Source organism: Sodiomyces alcalophilus, assembly GCF_042370955.1.
Source record: "Sodiomyces alcalophilus JCM 7366 unplaced genomic scaffold ACRALscaffold_4, whole genome shotgun sequence".
Classification (NCBI taxonomy): domain Eukaryota; kingdom Fungi; phylum Ascomycota; class Sordariomycetes; order Glomerellales; family Plectosphaerellaceae; genus Sodiomyces; species Sodiomyces alcalophilus.
In genome coordinates, this window is record NW_027263535.1 from 1,001,337 (window position 1) to 1,016,270 (window position 14,934).

At 53.6% G+C, this 14,934-nt stretch overlaps 5 protein-coding genes across 5 annotated transcripts; 3 read left to right on the forward strand and 2 right to left on the reverse strand.

Annotated features, from left to right (window-relative positions):
* Nucleotides 1-68: 68 nt before the first annotated feature.
* ACRALDRAFT_211210 (uncharacterized protein) lies at nucleotides 69-3,247 on the forward strand (the record flags this gene model as incomplete). The annotated part of the gene is made up of 23 exons (XM_071023560.1): nucleotides 69-82; nucleotides 134-139; nucleotides 190-276; nucleotides 365-387; nucleotides 470-585; nucleotides 617-718; nucleotides 759-856; nucleotides 916-1,005; nucleotides 1,042-1,163; nucleotides 1,207-1,395; nucleotides 1,421-1,550; nucleotides 1,592-1,656; nucleotides 1,726-1,827; nucleotides 1,872-1,885; nucleotides 1,921-1,950; nucleotides 2,069-2,365; nucleotides 2,439-2,486; nucleotides 2,523-2,670; nucleotides 2,755-2,791; nucleotides 2,865-2,888; nucleotides 2,939-2,976; nucleotides 3,047-3,152; nucleotides 3,184-3,247. 23 exons carry the CDS (start codon nucleotides 69-71, stop codon nucleotides 3,245-3,247), a joined length of 1,950 nt encoding a protein of 649 aa, XP_070874607.1.
* Nucleotides 3,248-3,352: 105 nt separating this feature from the next.
* On the forward strand, nucleotides 3,353-5,649 carry ACRALDRAFT_2019335 (uncharacterized protein; the record flags this gene model as incomplete). Its single annotated transcript, XM_071019972.1, has 14 exons — nucleotides 3,353-3,383; nucleotides 3,464-3,736; nucleotides 3,762-3,777; nucleotides 3,818-4,002; nucleotides 4,034-4,219; nucleotides 4,294-4,366; nucleotides 4,451-4,561; nucleotides 4,608-4,685; nucleotides 4,724-4,740; nucleotides 4,779-4,932; nucleotides 4,986-5,098; nucleotides 5,139-5,157; nucleotides 5,198-5,424; nucleotides 5,465-5,649. 14 exons carry the CDS (start codon nucleotides 3,353-3,355, stop codon nucleotides 5,647-5,649), a joined length of 1,668 nt encoding a protein of 555 aa, XP_070874608.1.
* Nucleotides 5,650-6,036: 387 nt separating this feature from the next.
* ACRALDRAFT_1082240 (uncharacterized protein) lies at nucleotides 6,037-8,320 on the reverse strand (the record flags this gene model as incomplete). Its single annotated transcript, XM_071019281.1, has 1 exon — nucleotides 6,037-8,320. The coding sequence occupies one exon, from the start codon at nucleotides 8,318-8,320 to the stop codon at nucleotides 6,242-6,244; it is 2,079 nt and encodes a 692-aa protein (XP_070874609.1). The 3' UTR covers nucleotides 6,037-6,241.
* Nucleotides 8,321-10,647: 2,327 nt separating this feature from the next.
* ACRALDRAFT_211207 (uncharacterized protein) lies at nucleotides 10,648-11,057 on the reverse strand (the record flags this gene model as incomplete). The annotated part of the gene is made up of 2 exons (XM_071023558.1): nucleotides 10,648-10,919; nucleotides 10,985-11,057. 2 exons carry the CDS (start codon nucleotides 11,055-11,057, stop codon nucleotides 10,648-10,650), a joined length of 345 nt encoding a protein of 114 aa, XP_070874610.1.
* A 1,613-nt stretch (nucleotides 11,058-12,670) lies between these two features.
* ACRALDRAFT_1071166 (uncharacterized protein) lies at nucleotides 12,671-14,351 on the forward strand (the record flags this gene model as incomplete). Its single annotated transcript, XM_071017836.1, has 5 exons — nucleotides 12,671-12,688; nucleotides 12,771-13,166; nucleotides 13,236-13,715; nucleotides 13,801-13,957; nucleotides 14,068-14,351. 5 exons carry the CDS (start codon nucleotides 12,671-12,673, stop codon nucleotides 14,349-14,351), a joined length of 1,335 nt encoding a protein of 444 aa, XP_070874611.1.
* Nucleotides 14,352-14,934: the final 583 nt, after the last annotated feature.

Genomic DNA, 14,934 nt, shown 5'->3' on the forward strand with positions numbered 1-14,934 from the left:
CCTTTATGTAATATGCGTGACTTAAAGTACCTACTTCGTAGGTAAACATTCCGAGCTGAGACAAAATAATGGTCCAGCCATTGTGTGGGGTAAGTACCCTCGTACGGTACCGTACCTTGACAACCGTCGGGAGATCTCGGTCAACGTATTACTAATAGTCCGCAGGGGTGCAATTCACCGACGGTGTAGGCGCTGTAACAACGATGCGCCTACGGTACTCCGTACACGAGCTGTCCGGGTCAACGCCCCATCTTCGGCAGTTAACGGCATGTACTTGTGATTATAACGCTTCCCTATAAACACTCTGGACTTACGTATTTCCCGTGATCGATTATTGCGGAGGCTGTGACTCGGGGTTGTTGAGCATGACAGACCAGTGGTCCAGGCGTCGGCTTGTACTTCTGGCGCTAGGCTAATACGCCGGCAGTGTACCTATGCCACCCTGATATTGACGTCTTCTGCCCGGTAGCCCGTGTCTCTGCGATAGACTATGGCTATACTAAGTACAATGGGGTCAGCGAAAATCATCGAGCAGGTGTCTCAGATGATTTCATTTATACGTCCCATGGATCATTGCCGGTCAAGGTACAAGTGTACATAGTCACAGATACCTCAGTGGACACCTCAGAATGGAATGAAAGAACACGAACCTGATTTCGATTCCCGTCCCGATTTTCGTGTTCTGACATTTCCTAAACGGGCAGATACTTTCCCCTTTGTGGAGTCCATCGCGATACCCTAGTCATGTCAGCATTCAGCCTAAACACCACACGGGACGCGTCAAAATGTTTGCTTCCGTACTTCCTCCGGTATTGACTTCATCCGCCAACGGGTTCCTATGCCGAATTGAACGACCGTTGGCCTCTGACCGGCTAATGGCACTGCTATAAGCACACCCCAATGGCGATGATCAAGACTTTCCTATTCCCAAATATCCCAAGCACTCATTTTGTCATTTTGTCCACTGTTCGACATGCCGCCTTGGCGGATCGCTCAGATCTTTCAGTGATAGGTATCGCTCAATGTCCATTGTACGTGTAGGGCAACCCGGCGAAATACGACTGATGTCATGCTTACCTATTTTGCAAAGTACAACGGCAGGTCTTATTGGTGCGTTTATGACCTTCACGTCGTCCACTCAACTCGGACCCGACAACATTGGAGTGTTGTAGGTGTCGTTGTTTGCCTTGATCAAGTGGGTGTGAGTGCGCAAGCGCGCCGCGCCGTATTCGTCGTCGAGGGCACGCAAGCGCAGAGCAAAAGGCCGGGAATTTTTTGCTCTCCGAAAGTCCCTCAATTTCGCTACGTGTTTCGGGGACCATGTCAGAGGGACTAGGTATTCGATTCCCGTCAAGGACGCATCCGAGCCTCGCACGCCCCACCCATCAATGTCAAGTACGTTGTATTTGCAGGTCCCGAGACTCTGTCCCGCGGGCGTCTGAATCCCTTGAGTGTGTCGTATCGCGCCTCAAGCAGGGCCAGGCTCGAACCCGAGTCCAGGTCCGCTCTGCACTCTCGGCGGAATTCCCTATCACCGGAGGGTTCCGGACGTCAAGCGAAAGTAGGACCCGGGCCTGTGGGTTCTTTTTAGGCACCCAGAGCCCAACATCGGCCCTTTCACGGCACGACTTTTGATTCTCAGAGCAAGCATCAAGGGTCTGCCAGTAAACGGACCTAGTTCTGACACTAAATTACTAATCCACGGCTCCCGTATACTGTAGGTAGTTGTAAATTTCGAGTACTTCGTACCTGTACGACTCCGTACCATCCGATACCAACTATCCCGAATTTGGCCCGGCGCTGAAATGATCTTCTACCGACGAACGGGTCACGGGTCCGATGCTTGGGGGGTTTGATGTTGCCTCAATTAGTCCCCCAATTTCAAGTTCTTTCTACGTTGTATGTTGTTGACGTTTCAAGGTTGTCGCGTGGGTGAGTCGAATTGGCCGGGTGAGAATCTTTAGTGTAGCCCGCACATTGCTTACTAAGTAGGTACCTACCTACGTTGTCCATATTTCTGTCTTAGTGGCTCAGTGAACCGGAATAGTTTCTCCACTTACAGTAGTAGAGCCTCCGCACCAATCCGCGTCGTCTTCCTCCTTCCAGAAATGTTCCATTCCGTACGGACATCCCGATCCAAAACATCACTCAATATGAGCCGCGCGCTAGGGGAAAAGAAAAGGCCCCTAACTTCGTACACTATACCGGCGACAACGGGAGCACGCGAAGCGTCGGTCCCTTCCTTGTCCTCAACCCCGAATATGGAGTTTTGAATTCTTACAGTCTCGCTGAGGAGCTTTTTCCAGAGAAAAACCGCCTCTCCACATTGCATTTCACCGGCTGCAGAGAATATGTCACCATGACAGTGGAGTCAACAGAGCACGGGCGACCAACAAAACAGGAAGCCGTTACAGATAGCTACTCCTACTCGTTTGCAGTTTTCTCACACATTGGAGGGTGAGTATCTGAAACTTCGCTCTCCTCTGGTTTGTTTCTGTTTTCTTTTTTGATCATGTCAACAGTGGACGATGGACTTGACTCAGTTGATCTTCACAGTTGTGGCGTCGGCGAAAGTCAATCTCCGCCTATTCTGTGTCTGTCATAATCCCGACACGTCGCGAGACGCTCAAAAGTCGGAGCGAGTCGCTTCGGTCAACTTGTCCTCGCCGCGTTGCCAAGTCGGGAATTTAGACTTTTATCCCATATAACGTACTTAGTCCACGTGGGTCCCACTATACGACTGGTGTGGCTAAGCATGTGATCTTATCATATCGTACCTGCGAAGGCTGAAGTGACGTAGGTACAACGTTGAGAAGTTGGGTAAGGCGAAACCACCTAGTAAGTATTCTTGTACGAATCCGAAGTACGAATAGGCTCTGTCTCGACTCGTGTGCCTATGAAGAAATGTCTAGATTGAGTTTATCCACCCCCAATTCAGATTTCGGTTGATTTCGGCCGACTTTGTCTTTTGCAAAAGTAGGTAGTTCATCGGCGACGCTTCCTGAAATGATTAAGACTTTAGTCGTTACGGGCTACACGAGCTGAGATGACAGGTTCACGATCATCGACACGGGGGATACAGCCACGCATCATGGCGCCCGCCAGAAGAGCGAATGGAACAAGGGTTGGGCCGACCTTGAACTGCTCAGTCAGTATGCTGTTCTATCGCCACTCATGAAACAGGAGAAAATCAAGATACCCCTACTCCGTACAACAGTCGAGAGACCAACCACCCAACATCTCCTAAGCGAAGCGCCTAATTAGGAGCGAAGTTGCTTTTTTTCAGCCGCGTCATTCAGCTAGGGATAGGTCTGACCACGGGTAGGCCCGCGATACGGAGTAGGTACGGCAGATGGTATACAACAGTGTACAACGTACTGATTGTACGTTGTAGTAAGCCTGGACAGTACTCATCTCTTCTGCTCGCTATCTTTACTCTGATGGGACGCAAACCCGAACCAAGGCATGAAACCGGGTAAATGTGGGCAGCTTGAGAGGCATCCAATTCTCGTTTCTTTTCTCACAGCATTGTTTTCATTCAACTCGGTCCTGCGATTCATCCAACCACCACGTGTACTAGCCATTGCGGGAACCCCGGCTCGAAACACCTGCCACATTTTCCCTGTCCCGTGCCCCTGGCTCCCACATGTGCTAACCGAGTTCCGACCCCTGTCTCCGGAAGGCCTCCGCTGGCCTGAAGAATATCCAACGAGCACGGATAATGCCCGCATCACCAGTTAATCAATGACAGAGTGACGAAGATGGTGCCCTGATTCAGTGCAAGGCCATTGCTTTAAAATGCCCCGACTATCAAAAGTCACATGGAGAGCATTGGCGACGCTTCGAACCAATGGAGAGTGCGAATTCCCAGGGGGCCCCACTCGACCGTCGGGGGTATCCGAGCGGGTCAGCTGACCAGCTACCGGGACACGGGGCAGATAACGGGCGGCGGCGCAGTGGAGAAGGGCTTCCGTTTTCTCAACAATAGGGACAATGGGCATTGTTTCTTTTCTTCTTTTGCACACCACACCAGGGAGCGTAATAAGACAATGGGTTCATGCTCTCCACTTGGTACGAGGCTCACTTATCATAGCGCCCTTCACCTCATCATCTTCTTCGACGACGGCAATGCGCACGAATCTTCAATCATCGTCAATCTTGGCCCCGGCATTATCCCTGCCACCAACCTCGATGCCTAGAGACATCATGGATATGCAAGGTCGATGATCACTGGGGTAAATCCACGAGATTAACCATATGCCGGCTGTCACCTGGCATCCACGATGAGGCCAGTGAACGCCCACCCGGCCGGGCCTAACCCGTCGGGGGCAGTTGTTCACTCTGCCGGTCCACGGACGAGTACAACGTATGTACTACACGATATCAGAACACCGGCGGTAAAGAAAGGCGGTACCACTTTGTATAGGTACGTCAACAGCACTAGGTCAAGGCACGCAGCGCGCCAGCTTCAACGCCTCGAGACTGGATCCGGTACCTCACAGCACTCGATGGTCAAGTCAAAGGAAACGGTCGCTTCGCCGCTGCCTTCACCCTCGGCATTGTTGCACCATCCTAGGGTTCATTTCATTTCATTTGCCCGTTGTGAGACATTTCGCTGTTCAAGCATCTAACGCGACGACGCCTTCTCCGTTGGACAACTTTCGAACCGGCGGCGTCCGTATTTGGTCCATGCACGGATATTGCATTGCTTTTCTGAGCGTAGCTTCGTTGTACGTTCGGGTTGCTTTCGTAAACGGGTCACTGCGACAGCCACCCAGCCACTTTACTCGTGGACGTCTGTCTTTTTGGTTTCTACCAGCGGGTCTTGCCCATCTTTTCCCCCGGATTCCGGGTTGATCGATGGAAATGCAAGGCAGTCGCCAGGGAGCAAAGTAGCATCGGCTTCTTCACCGACAAGCCTGCTCCCTGGCGGTGAGGTTGTATTTACCAAGGAACACTGCCCAAGTGCATGCACTGATTTGAAGTCGCGACAGGCCCATCCCGGGACTCACTCGGGGTCTCCGGACCTTGGCGAAACACCATAACCAGAATGGGCTGACGGTGATTCGACCCAAAACAACTTCCATCATGGCAACACGTGGCGTTCGAAGAAAACCCAACATGGCGGTGGAAGCAAGCTGAGGTTTTTTACCCATCGTGCGGGAAATAGTACCCGGTGCCAATTCGCTTTTGCAAGCCACAGGAGGGGACCGGCGTATCAATCGTGCGCGCTTTGCCCATCTGGGCGCGACCCTCGAGAGCGGTGTCCCAGGGAAAAGGACGAGGCGCACCGGGGAAGAAACGACTTGGAGCCGCCAGCCACCAGCAACCCAGCTACCAGTTCGTCGGTTTCGTCTGGCGTCGCGAAAAGGAAAGGTCTGGCTCCGGCCCCTGTCGCCTTGGAAAAGCGAATTGCTTCGTATGGTTCTTAGTCTACACCCCATTACACACACTTCCTTTTCAGGTCATGATGCCTCACAATGGTGGCTTGCTAGCTTCCCACTATCATTCTTCCCCGGAGCGACGGTCTGTACAAGCAGTGACAGGGGGGCAGTGGGGGCCTTTGAGGTGTCACAGGGGTTTGCCGAATGCGAAAAGAACCAAGGTCATGGACGCTCTCGGTCCGACCTACTCGTGCTCGGTCCCTGACGAAGAGTTCCTACGACAGGGGCGTGTGGTGTGTGATCAATGTGATGCTTTGGTTGGCACCTTTCCCCGCCACCAGTGAGAAAGAGCAGGCTTCGAATCGGAACGAAAAACGGTAATGCATGTGCATGAACGGATACCGAATGAGCCTACCGTATTTTGAGTGGCATGAATATTCTGGGCTGTCGCAGTGTATGCGGACATTCGTGGGGAACTGACTACTGGACATGACGTTTCTTGACGGCCGGCAAACGGTCTATTCCACGGTTGGTAGGGTCGATACGACAAAGAGGCGAGGAGAATGGCCGCACGGGTAGCAATGTTCTCCAATGCGATGTTAATGTATCAACATGCATGATTTATATCTGCAGTCGTGATAGGACGTGATGGTATTCCATGCGCATGGCTGGGACGAATTACACGCGATGACTTGACGCCCTAGCATAGTCCCCGCTGGACCAGAAGCGTGGCGAGACGTCAAGTTTGCGCAATCGTGCAGCAAATGAAGAGGATAATCTGTTTGACGACGATCAATACCCTGAGGGATGAGGGTGTTGGACGGCAAGATCACCACAGTCGGCATGACACCGCCACCTCAGTCTTTCTTCGCCGCCTCTCCTGGCCCTATACGCTTGTACTTCCTCTTGTCCTTCCGATTCATCAACCTCCTGTCTCTGGTCCCCTTGCCTCCCTCCCAGAATCCCCTGCCTCGCCTGCCAATGACATGCCTCCCGCAAAAACCGCACGAATCGACGGCGTACCGCTGCTCGCGGCTGCACCACCCGCAGACCATCCGGTTCGCCCACTCGTTGAGATGCTCCTCCGTCTCGTCGTGGCATCGGTCGCAGGGGTACACTCTGTTGCAGCAGCTGAAGCGGAACCAGCGGTAGCTCTTGCGGTAGTGGGCGCAGGTCCCGCGGGAGGGCAGCGGCTCGCCCGTGCGAAGCCCCAGCTTGTCCTGTTTCCCGGGGTTCCCGGACGCCGGAGCGGCCAGGGTGCCCGGGGCGTACGGGAGGAAGCGGACGTCGGGGATCTTGAAGTTGAATTTTCCGTGGCAGTCGCGGCAGACGTTCGTCGTGCTCTCGCCGCGGACGGAGACGAGGCCGGGAGACGGCGTGGAGCACTTGGCGCAGACGGGGACGAATGTGCTCGGCAGCATGTCGGCTACCGTGGCGCCCGCAAGGTCGAGGAACCCGGCGCGGGCCGAGTGCTGATGGACAAGTTCTGGCCGGAACCGGGCGGCGAAACCGGCGGCGCATTTTCGGCAGGTGGACGTCTTCTCGGCCTCGTCCTTCAGGCCGGTGATTTCGTTGACCGTCCTGCAACGCTCGCATTTCACGCTGATGCTAAGGATGGAGATTTGCACGAGTTCAATGGCATGAAGTTCGATGCCCGGGAACGATAGGGCTATCCCCCGATCAGGGGTAGAGCCGGAGGGCAGCGACATGTCTCCTGAATCAGGCCCCAAAGGAGCGCCGTCTGTATCGGAGCCATCGTCCGAGCTCGAGTCGTCACTGTAATCCGAGGAGTCGTCTTCGTCGTCCGAATCACCAGATGCGCGGGTCCACTCTGGGGGCCGAGGGATAACCTTTATATGACTTCGCCCGTCGTTCAAGTCGTCACTCATGACGGCCTTCTGCGAGACGCTTGGTGATGTGGCAGGCTCCGACTTTGGCTCGGGTTCTTCAGGCTGCTTTGGCGGTGTTTGGGCTTGCTTGGCCAGGACATGCATGTTCTGGGCAAGATAGTTGACGTGGCTCATGAGGGTCATGTGCTTCTGCTCGGTAGCCTTCTGCACGAATAGCTCTTCCAGGGGTTCCGCGTCCCGAGAGTCAACCTCGTTGAGTTGAATCCTCAAGGGTTGCAGGGGGTAAAGCAGCGGCACAATCACGTGCATCGTCTTCACACCCTGCAAGCCCGCCGGGAGCTCAAACCGCCGTCTCGGATCCATGGGCAACGTGTAGACGATCCCATCAGCAGAGCGACGATATAACGAAAGACGTCCCATGCGGGTTTCGAGCTGACGTGTTTCCTGGGCACGCCTGGCTTTGGCCTCGGCGATCTGCTCCTGAGAGTACGACGGCTCCAAGGACCGCTGAGGCTTTGGCGGCGGCTTCGCACGGGCGCCGGACTGAGGAGCCGGCCGGAACGACTCCGTTTCCGCAGATGGAGGTGCGGGAGGGTCCTGGTGCCTAGTGTCCTTGAAGGCCACGAGTTTAACGGTCTCGGCTTTCTGCTCGGACAAAAAGACCTCGAGGCTTCGGTCCAGAGCGTGGGTCAGTGCGAGGAGAGTGGCTCCCGGTTTCTCACGGACAAGCTTCTCCCAGCCCTTTTCCACATTGATGGCGAACCCCTTGGGTATGTTGCTGTTCTTCACGAGCAGTGTCGGCGACTCTTCCGGGTAGTACTCGGGAACTCGGAGATCACACTCGAGAAAGTCCAGGTCGAAGGGAAAATCCGGATCTGAGGGCTTCAGCCTGAAGGCCAGAGAGGCTGTGCCGTCCTGGAGAGTCGTTTCTTGAGGCGAAAATCGGCGCCGTAGCTGCTCAAGCTGGTACCCTCTGGGGTCTTTCAACTGTGCCTCGGGGACAGGTTTGGGAACCACTCTTTGAGGCGTGGGTCTCCTAACCGCTTGTTGACGACCAACGCCATCCGGCCGTTGAAGAGGAATCATGATAGAAAGTGGTCGATTGGTTGCAAAGGAAAATGCTCAATAAAAATATAGCTGAGCTGAACAGTTTGGAAACAAAATAAACCCAAATGAGACCAAATGAGACGCTGCAAATGGCCGGTGGAGAAATGGCAGGCAATGATGGCTCGCTGCAGTGCAGTTGGGCGTCGTAACAAGATATCGTGAAAGTTATGGAGTCGATGACTACTTGCTACACTGGTCGATATATAATCGAGGCAAGTGTCATGTACACTAAGGCAAGCAGAGAAGCGATGCTGATGTGAGGTTGGAAAGCCGGTGATGGAGTTCAGCGCCTGTCTCCGCCACTCCAGTGTGGCGATCCCATGCATGCCGTGGCGTGGCCTAGCCGTTGGAGAAACGGCGTGAGATGACTACACTATTGGATGAGTCAGAGGTCCGATGCCGACCTTGTACCTCGCTAGCACGAATGAAGCGTCTGTCTGAGAGTGTACGATAAGGATATACCTTCTCAGCCAAGATTGACTCACATTCGGGATATATTACGACCGACCACCTTCCTGGCGGTAATCACATTGACTCTCGTATGCTCCGGTTTGATCTTCGACCAAGTACTTCGTATGACTGCTACAGACGGTATGGGATTTCAATCGACTCGAATACGAATGTTGAGTCACACTCATGACCGCCAACGGGTGCCAGAAGACTCAGACCTACTTGACTAAACACACGCCCAATGCATACAGCACTCTTCTACGCAAAAGGCAATAAACTGAACCGAGCAGTTTAGACCGTGGGAACGAGGGCGCATGGAACTGAACGTCAAAGTTGGTTCCTATTGCCGTCCTGTTTTTGTGCAGAAACCTCTCGTCACCTGGAGGATGTGTTGATATCAGTGAAGGCCATCTGACCTGTCAACGGTACAACTCGGACAGTTTGCAACGCATCGATCGACTGGCACAGGAATTTCCCAGGCCGTATGATCTTTACCATAGGCGTGTGATTCCACTTACACTTTTAAAACCACTACTTCCATCTTCATGGGAACGCAACTATCCGCGTTGGGGACCATCAAGTCGATGCCCAACCTGTGTCGTTTCGGGAATGCCAACTCGCTTTGCTGAGCTGGCCAGGCGCCACCGCCTCGTGTGATTTCTGGTGTGAGGGGAAGAAAACAAGGGAACATGAGAAAAGAAAGATACAAGAGGTGGATGTAGACTTTCCATCGCTCGATGTATCTTGATGCTCGAGGCTTGTACACCTCATGAACGAGGGGATCCATGTCAACCACATCAACGGAGTCATGCACATAAGAGGCTTGTCATCGTACATGAGAAGGATTGGTCCGTCATGCTATGGCATAACGAAACATGTCGTGGACCCGGACATGCAGGACCTCGAGTGACCACCGGGTCACTGGGCCGGCACGATGCACGAGAAGCATATTTGTGAACACGGCGAGCAGACCAAATACGGCGGGCCAACAATGAGAACACCTTCTCGGGCGACAGCTCTTCTTCAAAGCCCACATCCTATATCGGGCACATCTGACGCCTGCCGACGCTTCATGCGAAATCAACCAAACGAATTCTCCATCCGAATGATGAATCATCGCATGACCAGGCAAACGATAAGACGGACTGGATGAGGGACGACGAGAATAAAACCCCAAGCAGGCAAACTGCAAGAGAACCCTGTAGGGCGGCTAGCGTCTGTCCATTGGAAACACAGCAGAGCGCCACACAGGTCCGGTCATATCGGTCCCCCATAGGACATGATGATTCGTGCACTTGATCACCCGAAATCCGCACAGGAGCAGCCGCTGACCGCCTCATAAAGCTTGGTGAGGGAAACATGGCTACGTTATATGGAAAGCGAGACACACATCTGCCGGGTAACGTACCGGCATCAGTAAGATGCCGGGGGTATGCCATGAAATTGACTGACCGACTAATGGATGGCTGTTGCTTTTAAGATCATCGCTGCCGGCCGGATCATCCTTGGAACGGGTAGTGTAGAGTGGCCGACTTATTAGCTCTGTTTCCCGCCCTTTGCCGTCACGACTTGACCGCCGGGCAACATCGCTAAACCGTTTCTGGGGGGTTTGTCAGACGCATAGTTGCATCCAATGCCCAGGGATAACTGAGTGTCCCAGGGTGAAGCATGGCCAACGGTCCAAAACGCCGTCGAAGCTAGCGTCTGGCCAAAGACATCGGATCCCTCATGGTCATCATGGCCATCGAGAATGCGCATATGGGAAGATTATTCTCCGAGCTGGACAGAAACTGGCCGGACAGAAACCGGCAGGCAAGATAGACAGGCAGGTGCAAAAAGGTGTAACCCAGCCATCATCACCAGGTCAACTTCAACCTGCTTCCGTCACCTGGCATTTGGTGAAATGGAGAGTTCATGCCTGGCAGTAGCAAGAACCATGGCCCTGGGGTATTGGATGGTCGCTCATAGCATATGCAGCCTGGCGTGGTCCAGATAAATGCCAACTCATCAGTCGACGCCCTGGTGACCACGGAAAATATGCAGGTTTGGGCGGTGAGGGCCATGATGGAGGGGATGGTAGGATGGAGAATGGGACGAAAACGCGGGGCTGTGAGTGAGAATTGCGACGCTATGGACAGAACGTAACGACCTAAAATTAGGCACCCCAGGCTAAGCCACCCGACTCTTTTCCACCTTGTGGCGCATGAGTATCGTCCGCAGCCACAGTGGGGCCGTAATTATCCAACTTCACCAGGGGACTTACCATGAACCTGCTCTACGAACTGCAGGAGCCTTCGTTATGCGTAGATTTTACTAGCGAATCAAGTGTCATGACCGACCGATGAAAAGGATCAATCTGATCTGTAAAGTCGGCCGTGATGCGAATGACACTCCTCGTCTTCAAGCACGCCTACCAGGTAGCTGGTGCTTCTTTGAAAAGGTGCACCGTCCTTGAACTGACAATTCTGGCTCTGGGTCAGCATTCCCCGGCTCGGATAGGTGAGGCATGATGCGACAGTCGCCGTTTTGGCATTTCACAGCTTCTCGCCTCGCACTCTATGGCTTATGACACCGCGGTCCAGTCAATGTCCTGAGCAAGGTCAATGTTCTTGCGCGGACTAACGGCGCTGCTCGATTTTAAAGCGAATATTGATGCGTATGGCCAAGTAACGCACCGTCACGAGTCAACAGCTTCAGGTCGATGTGACGAGATTCCCGTACCTATAGAGGAGCGGCGACGTATGCGCGGCGTCTCCTTGGTGGGCTGGCAGTAGCAGAGTCGAGATCCTGTGATATTGTCGGAGTAGAGAAAAAGATGTTTTTTTCCCCCTCCCGAAGCCATGTTACAGGATGTCGAACAATGGCATCCGGGTACCAACCCGACCCCATGACCTTGCTTCCTTTGGTTGGTTGTCGTCCGTCCTAGTCTATTCCTCGTTCTAGACACAGGGGAAAGACCTAAGGGGCCATAAATGGATGGTCGCGATACCTGTCGCGACCTTCTAGAGAGGTTTACTTTGCAGGATCGGATTGATTCTTGTCAAGCATCTGAAATATAAGGAGACCTGACGTCAATTTAAGCCAGATATAGTGAAGGTGTGAAACTTTTGAAGACACTTTCTGTGTCAGATTCCCAAGTCAATGAATGCCTACCTGCCTACTCCGATGGTTTGTGCCACGAACATGGTACGCCTGTTGGCAGGGGTTTCAAGACTCGGTGCTTCATCGAAAAGTGAAGATTTTTAAAAAGGAAAGGGATATAGCAAACCTATGATCCTTCCGGTAGTAGAAGTTTTCAACCGCCAGGTATAAGATACGAAGACAAGGATATATCCGTTCCTGTTGCTACGGAGTACCAAAAGCAGAATAAAGTCTGAGGAAGAACGATAATAATCCGAGACTCCACTTTGCCCAGCCACAGATGTGACGTCATGCGGAGGGGTTTCCCTCGTCCCTTCTCAAGGCCAAGCCACATTCCACCGCTGTGGCCGGCATGAAGGCTGGTTCCACCAATCCCCTGGACAGGCTGGTGGCTGGTTGAGCGCAATCAGATGCCTCTCCTCTCCGTATCTGCCCCGCCAACTAGGTACCATGTCTTCCTTCCCCTCCATGTCAGGCAGATCATCAAGCCACCTTGCATCGAACAACAATCTCAGCTTGAGCTTCACTTTACGTCTGTCTACCTTGTGAGCCGGGCTGGTCGTCTCATGCCTATATTGCCCGACTCACCTTGGGTAAGCCGGAATTCAAATCGACATAGATAGCAGCGAGGCTTCTCTTAGCTCGTGCATCTCATCCCCCCCCCCTCTTCACTCGGCGGGCGCACTTTATATCACAGACCTCTCCATCAACCAGTGGCAGCACTTAATCTTTTTCAGAATGTCCATGTTCTCCCAGGTTGGTCTGATTTAAGTTTGGGCTGTAAATAGCGCGTACCCGGCGCATATCACGAATGACACGAAGCTGAGATCCCCCGAAGAAAAAGCCCTACTCGGCCGTCACCACGTCGATCGAGAACCTCACCAGCGAAGCCTACGAGGAAGACGACCTGAGCGGAATTGTCGAGCTCATCGAGGTCATCAAGCTCCAGGCCACAGGCCCCACAGAGGCCGCTCGCGCCATTCGCAAGAAACTCAAGTACGGCAACGTCCATCGCCAGCTCCGAGCCCTCACCCTCCTCGACGGCCTCATCTCCAACGCAGGACCCAGGTTCCAGCGCACTTTCGCCGACGAACCTTTGCTGGAACGCCTCCGCGTTTGCGGTACTTCCAACCTATCCGACCCGGCCGTGAAGAAGAAATGCCGTGTACTATTCATCGGCTGGGCCCAGTACAGCAAGACGCCGGGCCTAGAGCGCATTTCGCGACTCCAAGCTGTAAGGACCGCGCATATCTCCGGGACCAGTCTTGCAGCCCGGCCTGGTGTGCTGATCAACATGCTCTAGGAATTGCCAAAGCGCAAGCAGGTCGTCACCCAGGAAAGGTCTCGTGCCGTTCGCGAGTCGGAGAACCCTTTTGGTGACGATGAAGAGGAAGACGACAAGCCGGCCCCCGCATCTCAGACTGCCGGGGAGTCGTCCAGGTCGCCTCACGCCTGGATGGCAAACACTGCTACCGCATATAGCAAAACCCAGCACTCCAGATCAACCTCCGCATCTGGCAGCTCCTTCTTCGGCTCATCCTCCAAGGACAAAAGCAAGGAAAAGAGCAAAGACAAGAAGAAAAAGGGAACGCGCAGGCCTTTTAACCTGGAGGCTGAAAAGGAGAAGATGAAGAGCGACATCGCCGAGTGTTCCATCGCTACCACGAATCTCAACAACACCTTACAGAGCATCAACCGTGAGAAGGAGCGCATCTCAGAGAACCAAGTAGCTGTCCAGAGGTTTGAAGAGTGTAAGACGCTGAGGAGAAAGATCCTGCGATACGTGAGTTGCTTTCGCAGAGCGGAAACTGCCTGCCCCATCTTCGACCTCATTTCTGTCTTCGGCAAGCTCATATATACGGGCGCAGATACACCACGTCGAGGACGAACAATGGCTTGGCAGCCTCCTTAGTGCCAACGACGGCCTCGTCCTCGCCCTCATGACTTTCGAGCAGCTGGATCGCTCCATCGACGCCGACAGTGACTCGGACGACGAGCTGGCGGAACAAGCTCATATGTATAGGTGTACGTCGTTCCCTGGCCGCCTGACGCCTCGTCCCTGAGCAGCAGGACCTTGAGGATCTCGCGCATCAACCCCCATCAACAATCCGCTTTTGACTGACCGGTCCTTCCAGTAATGTCGGAAAAGCATCAGAGAACTACCTCGCAGTCTACCCCCGATATTTCCGGTCTGAACATCAGCAGCCCCAGTCCTCCCAGGCCGGCCCCACCCCCTCGCCCGTCTGACACGTCGAAGCCCTCGCCCGGTTCTCCCACCCCCGCGGCCGGTCCATCGAACACCTCGCGCCCTCCCGTGTCGGACTCGGAGGAGGAAGCGGAAGACGACGACGATGACAACCCTTTCGCCGATAAGAATGCCGTCACGACCCCAGCGCTGGAGAGCGAGCCTCGCTGGTGATGGGAAGAGGACTCATGTGATTTTTTTTTTTTTAGCTTTCTTTCCTTCCTTTCCTCAATCTCTCCCTACCAATTTTTCCACTATTAACTTTGGAGAGGGATCCCGAACGGGTACCCTTTCCCTTCGTGAGGAGATTGAGGTGGCTGGAAGGTGCGAGATATTGAAAGACGGTTTGACTAGGGAACATGTGGGTTTCTAATATCTAACGTGTAAAGCCCACTTTCTAACCAGACCCTTAGGCAATAGGGAGGAACCTTAATCAATATTATATGTCTTGGAAGCTGTCGATGTTTCTGTATGCGCCGTCACTGGTTTCAGATGATCACGGCATCATGGTCCATCCTTAGATACCTTAGCATGGCGCGTCAGGTACCTAGTTTCCAATGCATACCTTCGGGGCACGTCCAACACAATAACTTGACACATGCCGACGGACGGGGTGCACATCGACTCTCCAAGGTGGAAAGCCCTGGGCCCCTACCATTTACATGTCTTCTGGTCACAATCATGGAATGGCTTTGGCTGGCAAGTGAGCTATGTATCATTCATACCCAACGTACTTTACATATGGGTGGTCCATGGG